Genomic DNA, 14,095 nt, shown 5'->3' with positions numbered 1-14,095 from the left:
TCCCTACCAGAAAAACAGAAACAACACACATAGGGACAAAGTATCTTTCCCAGATTATTAAGGCCCAGGCCCATATTCTATTAACCCCATCAGCAATCTGTTGTTCCTGAAACAATAAAAGTCCTGTTACCCACCAGTCCTGCAGAATAAACATAAGTGCTTCAGAATGGTAGCCCTCTTCATCCCAAACAAAACAGAAACCAGACAAAAATATCTCTACCTTTGCATCTTTCTCTGCCGTGTTGCATGAAATTACCAAACCTTCTCTTCCAGGAAAGAATCCTTTAATAGTCTCCACCTGTAAAAGACAACCCTCCAACTTTCACCTGGGATCAGTTTTGAATTAGCCGTGTGAGAATCAGCTGTGTGAACTCTGGGGTCAGACCCATCCCTGGCATCTTTTTTTTATTATTTTTTTAACCAACTGTTCTCCATGGTTTGTTGTTTGTTTTCCAGAAGTTTGAGGGTTTATACAGCCTATTACAAGTTTTCCTAAAAAGAGAAAGAAATGTATCCTTCTTCCCATGCTTTCCCAGAGAGGAAAAAAAAACCCAAACCACTTTTGCATATGAGATTGTACATCAAATTGTAAATAAATATAGTTGTATGTGGAAGAATTTTAATGTTTATCAGCATCCTGCACCTAATTTTGTTACAGAGTTGGGCCTTAAGGGCTCATGTATGCTCTCACAAACTTTACATTGCAGAGTTTCACCCAAGACAATCAGTACAGTTCTGTTCCACCTTGTAGTAAGAAAAAAGCTGGTTATTTCAGTGACTCATTAAGGCATGTTTTATTTTAGTGAAAAAAACAGGCATATGAAACTTGAATGTGTGAAAAGCAACTTTAACAATGTAATTAATTTCTGAAAAATTAGATATCACAAACACAATACAGTATTCAATATATTTCCAGGAAAAAGCTTTCTTATGTCTTTCAGATGGGCAGTGCGTTACAGTGTAACAGCCTCTGGATAGGTTGCCATCTCTAGAACCCAGGGCAACAGCTTCGACAGAAGCCATGGACTAGGGAGAAATACTATTTACAGCCCAAGGATATCTGTTTTCACTAATTGTTTATACCAAGAGGAATGGTTTCAAGAGGAAAGAACAAGAGAAACGCATTTCAAACTGAGGTCTTGCATTTAGCACCTGAACCTGTGCAACACAGCTAAAACTATGTTGCTTGCAAGGTTCACTGGCTTTTCTGAAGGTAAAAAAATTGCCATTCCTACTCAGCCTAAGGATCTGGTGGTGTTAGACCGCAACTGTAGTCAGAGCACTCCTGGAGGATCTGGGTCTAGTAATAAGGTACGAAGTCACAAATAAACAGATTTTGCCTTTGCCTATTTTAAGAGACAGGCCTCAAAACCTAGCAGTTTTTCACCTTCGGGATAGCTGAAAATTAATTTCAATGTTACACGTTTGTTTTGGAGAGACATTGTCCTAGATTTGGTCTGGCAGAAGGTACAGTGTGCATACTCCTCATTTCCATTGCTGTGAATTGGCTTAGAAGTTTGTGAATTTGTTGTTTTTCTTGAATTCTTACCTACTAGAGGCAGTTGAAGAGAGACTCCAAGGTAAGTAAGATTCATGGTTTGGGCAAATACTTGAAAATGAGCTTCATGTATCAGGAACTAGAAGCAAATCAAAATCAGATTGCATGTAATACAAAACAGTATGCCACTTGACTGGTGCATAGACTGCATTAAAAGAATAATAAGAGAGCGAGTTTGAAAGCAGATGTTTATTTGTTTATTGGCATTCTTGTTAACCTTTTGGACAGTGAGAATGGGTAAAGTATACCAGGTTTACCTGAAAATGACTGATATTTTAGAGTTTGCGCACTGTGTTAATGCTTACATCTTAATTAGGATTTTTGTTTGTTTGTTTTTCTAGGGTAAAACTGGATTTTTATTAGAAATTCTACAAGAGTGATACTATCAGTGAAGATGTCATACTTAATTAAAGGAGTTAAATGTTGCAGTCCTGTGAATCAGATGCACAAAATAACAGGAAATCTGTTTAAAGCACACATATTAAAGAACATATTGGGCATCAATGAACAACAATTCAAAATTTCACGTGCATTATCTCAACTTAGTTCTGAAAAGGCAAACTCTTATAATTATGTCATTGTTGGAGCTGGATCAGCAGGGTGTGTATTAGCCAACAGGCTGACTGAAGACCCTCTCAGTACAGTACTACTTTTGGAAGCAGGCCCTAAAGATACCCTTCTAGGTAGTAAAAGACTGATGTGGAAGATTCATATGCCTGCTGCATTAACATACAACCTCTGTGATGAGAAATATAACTGGTATTACCACACAACATCACAAAAGCATATGGATAACCGAGTTATGTACTGGCCCCGTGGAAGAGTGTGGGGTGGTTCCTCTTCTCTCAATGCTATGGTATACATTCGTGGGCATGCAGAAGATTATAACCGATGGAGCAGGGAAGGGGCTATAGGATGGGACTATGAACATTGCTTGCCCTATTTTAAGAAGGCACAGACACATGAACTGGGGCCAGATCAGTACAGAGGTGGAAATGGACCCCTGTATGTATCAAGAGGGAAAACAAACCATCCTCTTCATCATGCATTCCTGGAGGCAACCCAACAAGCTGGGTATCCCTTCACAGATGATATGAATGGCTATCAGCAAGAAGGATTTGGCTGGATGGACATGACTATATACCAAGGTAAATCACAGAGGGGTCCTTAAGTAATTTGTATTTCTGACTCACCAGTGGTACTTCTGAAAGCATTTTGGAATATGGACATCTAATCTTCACTGAATGCCATTTGGTTGGAGGAGGTTTTGTCCAGGTTGGAGGAGTTGTCTAGGGAGAGTCAGTCAACCCCACACATCATGACCAGCTCTGCTAACACAAAAAAAGGTGGTTGCCATGGGTGACTCCACTCTGAGAGGAACAGAGTGCCTGATACATTGACTGGACCCAACCCACAGGGAAGTCTGTTGCCTCCCTGGGGTCCCGGGTAAGGGATGTTATTAGAAAATTCCCTTGTCTGGTACAGCCTTCTGATTATTATCCATTACTGGTTTTCCAAGTGGGCAATGGTGCAGTCCAAACAGCAAGAAGTCTGAGGGCAATCAAGAGAGGACTCGGGGCCTTGGGGTGACTGGTTGAGCGATCACGAGCACAAGTCCTGCCAGTCATGGGGAGTGATGGTACATGTAATTGGGAGATCACACAGATCAATACCTGGCTCCAGGCCTGGCTGAATTTTGGGTTTTTTGATCATGGGTCAGTTTACACGTCACCAGGCCTGCTGGCAACAGACAGGGTTCACCTGTCTCAAAGGGGGAAAAGGATTCTAGGTCTGGAGTTAGTAGGACTCATTGGGAGAGCTTTAAACCAGATTTGAAGGGGGAAGGGAATAAAACCAGGCTCGCTAGAGATGAGCGCAGAGGTGGCATGCCAGTGTTGAAAGCGAGATCAATACCACAAGTAAAGTGCATCTCTGCTAATGCCTGAAGCGTGTGCAACAAACAGGAGGAGCTGGGAGCCGTCATGCAGCAGGAAGACTATGATATAGTCACCATCATGGAAACATGGTGGGTTGACTTGCATGCCTGGAGTGCTGCAATGGAAAAACTACAGACTTTTCAGAAGGGATAAGCAAGGAAGGAGAGGTGTGTCAGGGAGTGTTTTGATTGCCCAGAGCTTAATGATGGTAATAACAAGGTTGAATGTTTATGGGCAAGAATGAGGGGAAGGCCAACAAGGTGGATATCCTGGTGGAATTACATTATAGACCACCCAACCAGGATGAAGAGGCAGATTAAATATTCTACAGACAGCTGGGAGAAGTGTCATGATCGCTAGCCCTTGTTCTCATGGGGGAATTCAACTTACTGGATGTCCACTGGAAATACAACACAGCAGAGGGGAAACAGTCTAGGAGGTTCCTGGAGTGTGTGGAAAATAACTTCCTGACACAGCTGGTGAGTGAGCCAACCAGGAGAGATGCCCTGCTGGACCTGCTGTTTACAAACAGAGAAGGACTGGTAGGTGATGTGGTGACTGGAGGACGTCTTGGGCATAGTGATTATGAGGTGATAGCGTTTTTTGATTCTTAGAGAAGTAAGGAGGGAGGTCAGCAGAACTGCTACCTTGGACTTCTGGGGGGAAGACTTTGGCCTGTTTAGGAGTCTGGTCAGCAGAGTCCCTTGGGAGACAGTCCTGAAGGGCCAAGAGGTCCAGGAAAGCTGGGCACTCTTCAGGAAGGAAGTCCTAAAGGCGCAGGAACAGGCCATCCCCATGAGCCAGTGGGGAAGAAGACTGACCTGGCTGAACAGAGAGCTTTGGCTGGAACTCAGGGAAAAAAGAATTTACATCCTTTGGGAGAAGGGGCAGGCAACTCTGGAGGACTATAAGGATGTTGCAAGGTTATGCAGGGAGAAGATTACAAAGGCAAAAGCCCAGCTAGAACTCAAGCTGGCCACTGCCATAAAAGATAATAAAAAATGTTTTTACAAATACATTAGAAACAAAAGGAGGGCCAAGGGTAATCTCCATCCTTTACTGGATGCAGCAGGGAACATTGCCACAAAGGACGAGGAAAAGGCTGAGGTACTCAATGCTTTCTTTGCCTTGGTCTCTAATAGCAAGACTAGTTACCCTCTGGGTACTCAGCCTCCTGAACTGGAAGACAGGGACAAGGATGAGCAGAATGAAGTTCCATATCCAGGAGGAAATAGTTAGTGACCTGCCGCTGCACTTGGACATGCATAAATCTATGGGGCCAGATGGGATCCACCCAAGGGTACCAAGGGAGCTGGCAAAAGAACTCACCAAGCCACTCTCCATCATTTATCAACAGTCCTGGCTAACTGGGGAGGTCCCAAAAGACTGGAGGTCAGCCAGTGTGATGCCCATCTACAAGAAGGGCTGAAAGGAGGATCTGGGGAACTAAAAGCCTGTCAGCCTGACCTTGGTGCCAGGGAAGGTTATGGAGCAGATCATCCTGAATGCCATCATATGGCACATGCAGGACAACCAGGGAATCAGGCCCAGCCAATGTGGATTTATGAAAGGCAGATCCTGCTTGAGAAACCTGATCTCCTTCTACAGCAAGATGACCCACCTAGTGGATGAGGGAAAGGCTGTGGATGATGCCTACCTAGACTTTAGTAAAGCTTTTGACACTGCCTTCTACAGCATTCTCCTGGAGAAACTGGCTGCTCGTGGCTTGGATGGGTATAGTGTTTGCTGGGTAAAAAGCTGGCTGAGTGGCTGAGCCTAAGGAGGGATGGTGAATGGGACAGCTGAACATGAGCTGGCAGCATGCCCAGGTGGCCAAGATGGCCAGCAGCATCCTGGCCTGTATCCAAAACAGTGTGGCCAGCAGGACCAGGGCAGTGACTGTCCCCCTGCACTCAGCACTGGTGAGGCTGCACCTCAAATCCTGTGTTCAGTTTTGGGCCCCTCACTACAAGAGGGACATTGAGGTGCTGGAGCGTGTCCAGAGACGGGCAACGGAGCTGGGGAAGGGTCTGGAGCACAAGGCTTGTGAGGAGCAGCTGAGGGAACTGGGGTGGTTTAGTCTGGAGAAAAGGAGGCTTGGGGGGGGGGCTTATTGCTCTTTACAACTACCTGAAAGGCTGTAGGCAGGTGGGGTATAAGTCTTTTCTTCCTGATAACAAGGGACAGAACAAGAGGAAATGGCCTTAAGCTGTGTCAGGGGAGGTTTTAGATTGGATATTATGAAAAAATACTTCAGTGAGAGGGTGGTGAAGGCACCTGAAGGCACAGGCTGCCCAGGGAGGTGGTGGAATCACCGTATCTGGAAGTGTTCAAAAAACACATAGATGCGGTGCTTAGAGACATGGTTTAGTGGCGGACTTGGCAGTCCTGGGTAAACAGTTGGACTTGAAGATCTCAAAGATCTTTTCCAACCTAAGTGATTCTACGATTCTATGGTTTTTTAGATTACTCTAGAACACTATGTTTACACTCTGTTCATTTCACGGTAGCTTGCTCTCAGTCTAGTGTATTTCATTGAAAACTGCATTGGCACGCCAAGTCTTGATTCATAGTTCAATTTGTGATGCAGAGTAGATTTTCAGAATGTGATTGTGAAATTTGTTATGTTATAATAAAACATTTAGTTATTTGTATCAAATCATATTTGCTTTGAAGTCTATAAACTCTATGAAGGTTTTCCCTCTGTAAACAACTTGATGGTTATTGGCCAAAATCTTGAGGAATACTGAGCATGACTATTTTGATGTTTAATGTAAATACATATTGTAGGTCAAAGATGGAGCACAGCTAGTGCTTACCTTCGCCCAGCCATGTCACGCCCAAATTTGTCAGTTGAAGAGAAGACACTTGTAACAAAAATCTTGTTTGAAGGAACAAAATCTATTGGTGTTGAGTATGTGAGAAAAGGACAAAGGAAAAAGGTAAGAGATTTTTATTTTCCAGTATGAAAGGTATGAGTCAAAGCAAAATTAAATATTTTTTTAAAAGAACTCTTATTATAAGTGGCACTTTGCTATGCAAAAGTCTGCTTTCAGAGGCTATGTTGTCTCTTCCAGTACATGATTCCTTGTCTTTACTTTTTTACATGTCCTTATTTTACAGTAGGTGTTATTTCAGCTGTATTGATTTAGAGATTAACATCTCCATTATATTTCAGTCTCTCAGTACGGAGGGGGCAAGCCATAACTTGATGTTATGCAAGTGTTGTGTAAGGTTTCTGGCTGGAACCTATGGTGCAATCATGCACTGTCTCAGCATATTGACTAGTGTGCTGAAATGCTGATGTTTCTGAAAATTTTGTTCTGGAATAGGAAAATCTGTAAAAGCTAGATACTGAAATCTGAATGGCTCAAGGGATAAAAAATGAGTCGTTCACTCCTACTTTGCCATCATGTGTTGTGTTTTGGGATAGTAATGATTAAACATAATGATGAAATGGGCCTTATGGTTGTTTGTGGAATTAGTATTTTTCAGTCTCAGTCAACCTTTCATTGAACATGTGATCATGTGGAAGGAAGCTTGAATTGCCATTATAACTTAACTCAGGATAAACAGTTAATTTTGTGCAGCTTTCAATCCATGGACTTCTATAAAACCTAAAACATTCTAATTTCCCTTAACTCTTTAAAATTACAGCTGATTATGGAGTATGTCATTACAAAATTGCCTAAAAGGGATTTGTATGTTAATAACTTCAGTCACAAACAATTATAAACCAATTTAAAAGTGAAATAGTAATATCCTGAAGAGAGGGGCGTATAAATTTTGACATTTTGAGTTCAGTAAGGCTTACAGGACTCAACAGACAAGTGTTCTGTGACTGAACACCTGCTAAAAGTTAAAATGCAGTATAAATAAGCTTATGCATATTTTCTAATGCACAAACCAAATCTGTTGTTTTCTAAGTGAATTGGTAATGATAATCATTTTAACAATGTAGAACAAAAGTTGCAGAAAATTTAATTGATTTCATGAGCTATTAAATGGCTACAAAACCAGTGTCTATACTTGCTGTTCCTGTGCTATTATCAAGATTAATTTTGTTGAAGAAAGTCTTGGAAAGCTAATTACATATGATCAAAGACTTTCTGAATACTGGACTGCTTTAACTGCAAAATTCTTTAAGTGCTATGAATTTTCATACATATTAATACATGTATGAATTATACATTATGAATGATATATTGGGGTTGTTCAACCTGGCAAAGAAAAGGCTCCAGGGGGGACCTTACAGCAGCCTCCCAATACCTAAAGAGGGCCTACAAGAAAGCTGGGGGACTTTTTTACAAGGGCACGTAGTGGTATGACATGGGGTAATGGCTTTAAACTGAAAGAGGGTGGATTTAGATTAGATATTAGGAAGGAATTCTTTACTGTGGGGGTGGTGAGACACTGGCACAGTTTGCCCAGGGCAGCTGTGGATGCCCCGTCCCTGGCAGTGCTCAAGGCCAGGCTGGATGGGGCCTGGAGCAACCATGGCAGGGGTCTTGGAACTAGATGATCTTTAAGGTCCCTTCCAACCCAGACCATTCTATGATTGTATGATATATATTTATAGAACGTATCATAAAATGTACACCTTCAAAGTATTTCCCTTCCTGTTTTTTTTTCTCCCAACATCAAAATTGTAGGACTTGTCTGCTTGTACTTTCTGGAAAATTTTATACCTGAAAGAATGGAAGAGCTAATAATTTTTTTACATTACTAATGTCAAGATGAAACGATTACATTAAGGCATTTTTGTTTTTACAGTCTGTTTTAGATAGGATCTCCTTTACAGCAGTCATCAGTAAAGTTATAAGATGATCAAAACCTGATTCAAGCATGATTCAAAACCTATTCATCAAGGCTGTGACTTAAATGTTATTTCAGTGGACACTGGGGTCCCAGACTGCTCCCAGTAAGCCCTCTGACAAAAGCAGGGAAAGTAGACTGAACATTGCTGGAGTTTCTGAGTTCAGAGTCAAGCAGAAAAGTGTATTTAGAGGGGAAAAATATTTTTAATGTATCGTAGACAAAATAACCCATGCAAAAATATTTCAAGGTCAGTTTTTCCTCTCTGCATGTTAGCTTTAAGCACAATGAAAGACTGTATATTGGCTAGGAATAACTACAGTGGTGACTTTGCAATGAGCGTAGACCAAATGAGCATCATTTGAATATACCTGGAACAAATTGGCACCAGTTCTCTGTGTACCACAGAAAATATAAGTTACATTTGTATAACATGCAAAATACAGATCTAGTATTGATTCAGCAGTCACAGATACTCTGTGTATTAGTCTTAACATACTAATGATTGCCTAGAGCAAAACATGAACAAAAAAAATGAACACAAAGTATCAGCAATGGGTATCTATTGACAATATCAGATAAATAGTGTGGAAACAATTTATCAGAAGTTATCTCCGTGCTACATTTTTATTTTATGACTAGCACCAGTCTCATTCGCCATTATTCTTTATAGCTGAGATGTCATTCAAAAAGGACAGGATTACTACAAGTTAATACACGCTCAATGCTAATTTGTTAATCCTTCACCATACTGCAGGGAAAAATTAGCACTTTTTAATGTTCCTTTAGAAGGTAAATGTCTCTTCTGAAATAAAAACAAGCAGCTACTCACAATAGCACCTTACATTCTACAAAAGTGGAGAATGCAGATGAGCAATACAGGATAGGTTTCCTTGAACTTTTGTGAATTTTGCTTGCTAATTGAGAGGAAATTCAGGGGCATAATTGCACACCTCGTCTATTTTCTCCTTACTGTGGCCACACTGATATATTAGAATTCACAGATAAATGTTATGGTATTACTTTTGCAAATGCGTATCACTTTAAAACATTGAACCAGCTTAGATAGCATTATAATTTGCATTCAATATAAATTATTGCTTACTTTGTGTTTCTTCTGTGGTGCCGTTGTTCTTTCCTAAGGACAGGTGAATCTTGAATCTTTTTCTAACATGCAAGAGTTACTATTCAGTTTGTAATCAACTCTTTAACTCAGTGTATACAAAGGATACCCGTATTTCAACAGGCAGTATCTGTGCACCTAGGAGGATGGAGCGCATCCTTTGTGTGTGTGTTCATGAGCCATCGCGCTGGAATACTAGGGAATAGTCTGAACAAGGTTGGATTAACCCACATCATTGTCTTTCAAAGACTAAAAGGAAAAGGAGGAGGGTATCGATATTTCTCACTCCACACAGTTTTCTCTTTTAATAGTGAAAAGCACTGAGAGGAGTAGTTCTGATCCTACATTTAAGAGATGTGGCAACAGGGAAGAGGTAGGACCCAGACACAAATGACACAGAAGGATTTTGGTACTGCTAAATAAGAATATTTTGGGGCAGAAATCCTTGGAAAGGTGTGCTAAAACCACTTGCAGAGAAGGTTCTAGAAAAAGAACTGTCTAGCACAGAAAACAGTCAAAGGCAGAGGACTGGTTCGGCAGCCTATATCATGACCAGCTTAGGGCTCAGACTCAAACTGTTTGATGAAAACTCTGTCAGCAAAACAGTATTGTATCTATGCCTGCAGTCAGTTTTCTCAGTAGTACTTTAGTGGTTGACGGGCTTCTGAGGACTACAATGAGCTAAGAAACCAAACATTAGTCTTGGCTGAACTAAGAAGATAAGCTCTTGAGAAATTTTAAGCTAGCATGTCTCTGAATTCAAAGTCTTCCTTAGGAGTTTCAGTTTTAATTTACAAACCGTTACTGAAAACAAAAGACATGCTTAGCTGACTGATCCAAGTGTCATAGGTACTTTTTTTTCCTGGTAAGTAGCACAGGAGTTTATTTGCAGCCATGGCACTGGCTGAGCTGAATGTTGTGTGCCATTCAGCTTGAACAGATTGTAAACATGGGAACAAATACAGAAATGATCAAAGTGAAAGCTTGATCATTTCTCTGCAGAAACTTCTGGCAAGATAGAAATACATGTAGAATGAGAAATGTGTGAGGGAAGGGTGTCTAATGTGGATCAGAATAGCACATTTGAACAGAAGCTCTTGACGTGTTGCTTGCATTGAGATCAGACTTAATAATGTTAGGACTTTTGTGCTCATTTCCTTTTAGGCTTTTGCCAGTAAAGAAGTTATTTTAAGTGGAGGTGCCATAAATTCTCCACAGCTGCTTATGTTGTCTGGGATTGGCAATGCAGATGATCTAAAAAAACTGGGGATTCCTGTTGTTTGCCATCTTCCTGGTAATTTTATTATTTATTTTAACCTTACATCTTCCTATGGATAAAATTCAAAGACCATTAAATGAAAAGAATCCATGAAAATCAGTTGTCTTTGTGTCAGGTTGTGTGGACAGAAACTTAAGTGTTACAAATCAGTGGAAACATGCATTGATTTTTAGAACTGAGCAATAACCTCCTACACTTTCTTCACTACATTTGATAGTGAAATACATCTTTCTGAAAAATGCCACTGAGTACTTCTAAATTAAAGCAGCCTACTTATTATTTAGAATTTTGAATGAGTTTTGATCCACAACAGATTATATAAATTCCCACTGTCCTATATTATCAAAGGCAGAAGGAATAACATGAACTTTTCCTTAAAACTAGAAAAGCTAGTACTGTATTTAGAAGTCATATCTGGCAATTTTAGAACAAGTGATATGTCTGCCATTTAACTTTCTATTTTCATTCTAGTTATGCTATGTTTATGTAAAACCTTATTCTGACATGAGCAAAAGGCTGATATGACTCATGGTCTTGGTCTTAGTCATCACTGCCATTGTAAGAGGTTAGTTTAGTTCCCATTTATGCTGTTTTCTAGTTGCAAATGTTGTGTAAAATTGTTCTGTGTGAAATAACTTTTTTTTTTTTTTCCCCCTTCTACTCCTTCCTCACCCTTTCTCCTCCCCTTCAGGGGTAGGCCAGAACCTTCAGGATCATTTAGAAGTGTACGTCCAGCAAAAGTGCACCAAACCTATTACTCTATATAACGCACAGAAGCCAGTTAACATGGTGAGGATTGGTCTAGAATGGCTTTGGAAGTTTACAGGTATGAATCAAAGTATGCTATCATTCTACCATTGATTATTTTAGAATTAGTACAGCCTTTTTTTCCATGAATTTCAAAGTCTGGGAGCCTTCATATATGATTTTTTTCATGTTCTGGGAAATAACCGGAGCTCAGAAATGGACTTAAGCTATTTATTTTCTTCTAAATCAGAATATTTTAAAACAGTTATTATACCTTATGTAACAAGACAGAGTTTTGTACACTTTAAAAACTTTTTTATGTCTTTCTTATTTAAAAAAAATTCTAGATTTAAAAATCAGTGCTATTGAGAAAACCTGTTGTAAAAAAATAAAGGAAAAATTGTATTTAAAATAAATACCATGTCAATAAAAACATATTGTTGAACTGAATTAAGTTTTCTGTGTAATTGCCTCCCCAAAATTAGTTTGTTTCTCCATTCAGAACCCTTGTAAGTAAATCAGAAGTGACTTTTGTTAAAATGAAACACTTATTTTCAGTAACCCAGCTGTAAATTGTACCTTAAAAAGAATCTGTAAAAGTAATCCTTGAAATCAGTAAAATAGTTTGGACAAAGTTGAGATCTTCATCACTTGCTGAATTACTATGTTAGTATTTGACAACTCTTACTGGGTATATGTGGCTTTTTACTGTGCAAGTAAACATTGAGGGCTAATTTATGGTTTTAAACGGATGTGAAAATAACATAATGAGGTGCATTGCAGGCTCTTCATCTTTCCCCTTCAGGCTAGGTACTGTGGATGGATCTGCCTATTACATGTGACTGATGGGATAACTGTACCGCATGCCGTTGAGTGTGCAGTGCAGTAATATCAGGATGCTGCAGTCAATTCCCTCCACACCTGTTAGGATCCTGGGACCAAATCTGCCTATGGAGTTAGACCCTAGGCCTGCCAGTTACAGTGAGATAACTGTAACATCCCACTTTCAAATAAGTGGGATTTCCAAAGCTATGCATATTTATATTTATCTAGTGATTAAAAAGCAGATGAAAGTGATGCATATTGCTTAAATTACAAGCTGCTCATAATGGATTTGCATTCCTTGCCATTGCCACCGTATATATATAAATTATTCATAGTAGTGAAACCAAGGGTTAAGAAGGAATTTCTTGCTTTTTTGAGGTCTTTTAATGGCATTTTCTCTCTCATTTACACTCTCTAGGTGAGGGAGCCACTGCCCACTTGGAATCTGGTGGTTTTATCCGAAGTGAACCAGAGGTTCCTCACCCCGACATTCAGTTCCACTTTCTCCCTTCCCAGGTTATTGATCATGGTCGTGTTGCTTCTACAATGGAAGCTTACCAGGTGAATTGTTGAAGAACATATTCCAGTAATGTTCTGTAGCAATAAGCAAGGAGGCTTGCACTTTATTTTAAATATTGGTAATTTGGCTATATACTAAAAAAGACTTATTTCAGTATAATACAAAATTGCTGGCTTGACTTCCTACATTGGGGGAAAACCAGCAGCTTTTTATTTGCTATTGCTACCAAAATTATGTTACTTTTCATCTCTGGGAAAGCAGGCGAGTATTGAACTGCTGTTTAAGAATTTGCAGTACTGAAGTACCATAGTGTTATTGATTAGGACACCATTGTGCTAGATGCTGTACAGAACTAAAACAAGGTGTTCTCTGTTCCACTGCAGTTTAGACAGAGATTTAAGTGTGAATGTCTGAGGCCACTCATCTATTCATTGGCATAAATCCAAACCCCATTTTAGACTATGATCTTGATCCAAAAGTCTATGCTAATGCTGGGGAACTGTTACTGAATATACATGTTTCTTCTTGCTAATCTCTTTTCTTCAGCGATGATAGTAATTTGTTTTGATTGCTGATTGTATTAGAATGCTCTGCTACTGCTAAATTGGAATGGTTGTATTTTAAATTAAAAGAACAGCTTTAAGTTGCTAAGACAGGTATATTCCCTTCCCCTTACGGAATATCATAAATTACAACAAACTTATGTAAAATGGAAAAATGTTCAATGGCATTTTCCATTATCTCCCTTTAACATTTACATTTGCTGAATTTGTAAAGACTGTCCAAATTGAAAAAAAAAAATCATACCAAATTTGGGAAAATGTCTGGTGTGATTGTGTCACGAGTATAGCATGCGTGTTGCAGGTCCACGTGGGACCCATGAGGAGCACAAGTGTGGGCTGGCTAAAGCTGAAGAGCACAGACCCAAACGACCATCCTATCATTGAGCCAAACTACTTGTCAACAGGTAAATGCAACCTCTCCTTGCTCTGGTGTCAGCCTGTTTCCTGCCTGTTTCAGTAGCAGATTTTCATATCTACTCAACACCTATTCAGAAGTGCTGGTTGGTGCATTGCTACTTATTTCTCATTTATAAAAGTCAGTATCAAAAGAGGCCGTTGTGCAAAGCACTGTGTAAACCAAACAGAATTCCCTGCTGGTAATGCAGTCAGGGTTCTTGGTGTTTGCTGCATCATGCTGTTCATTTCACCCCCTCCCCTGCTCATGAAAGAATGGATCTTGTTTGCTTCTTTGTGCTGACACTAGTGTCCTTGGCTAGATAGTGGGTATA

General features: G+C 39.9%; 1 protein-coding gene across 5 annotated transcripts in view; it reads left to right on the top strand.

Annotated features, from left to right (window-relative positions):
* The window catches only part of CHDH (choline dehydrogenase), a 125,979-nt gene that overhangs the window by 95,948 nt on the left and 15,936 nt on the right, over nucleotides 1-14,095 (top strand). For all 5 annotated transcript variants that reach the window (XR_013927600.1, XM_080384065.1, XM_080384067.1 and 2 more), the window contains 6 exons: nucleotides 1,900-2,706; nucleotides 6,286-6,437; nucleotides 10,598-10,727; nucleotides 11,404-11,538; nucleotides 12,703-12,845; nucleotides 13,669-13,771. Coding sequence is in view for 4 of the 5 variants with exons in the window: in XM_080384065.1 (XP_080240191.1) it covers nucleotides 1,953-2,706; nucleotides 6,286-6,437; nucleotides 10,598-10,727; nucleotides 11,404-11,538; nucleotides 12,703-12,845; nucleotides 13,669-13,771 (1,417 nt within the window). In the remaining variant the exon portion in view is untranslated. The remainder of the gene's footprint in view (nucleotides 1-1,899; nucleotides 2,707-6,285; nucleotides 6,438-10,597; nucleotides 10,728-11,403; nucleotides 11,539-12,702; nucleotides 12,846-13,668; nucleotides 13,772-14,095) is intronic.

This window comes from Falco punctatus, assembly GCF_963210335.1.
Source record: "Falco punctatus genome assembly, chromosome: 4".
Classification (NCBI taxonomy): Eukaryota; Metazoa; Chordata; class Aves; order Falconiformes; family Falconidae; genus Falco; species Falco punctatus.
This window is presented reverse-complemented; position numbering and strand designations above follow the sequence as displayed.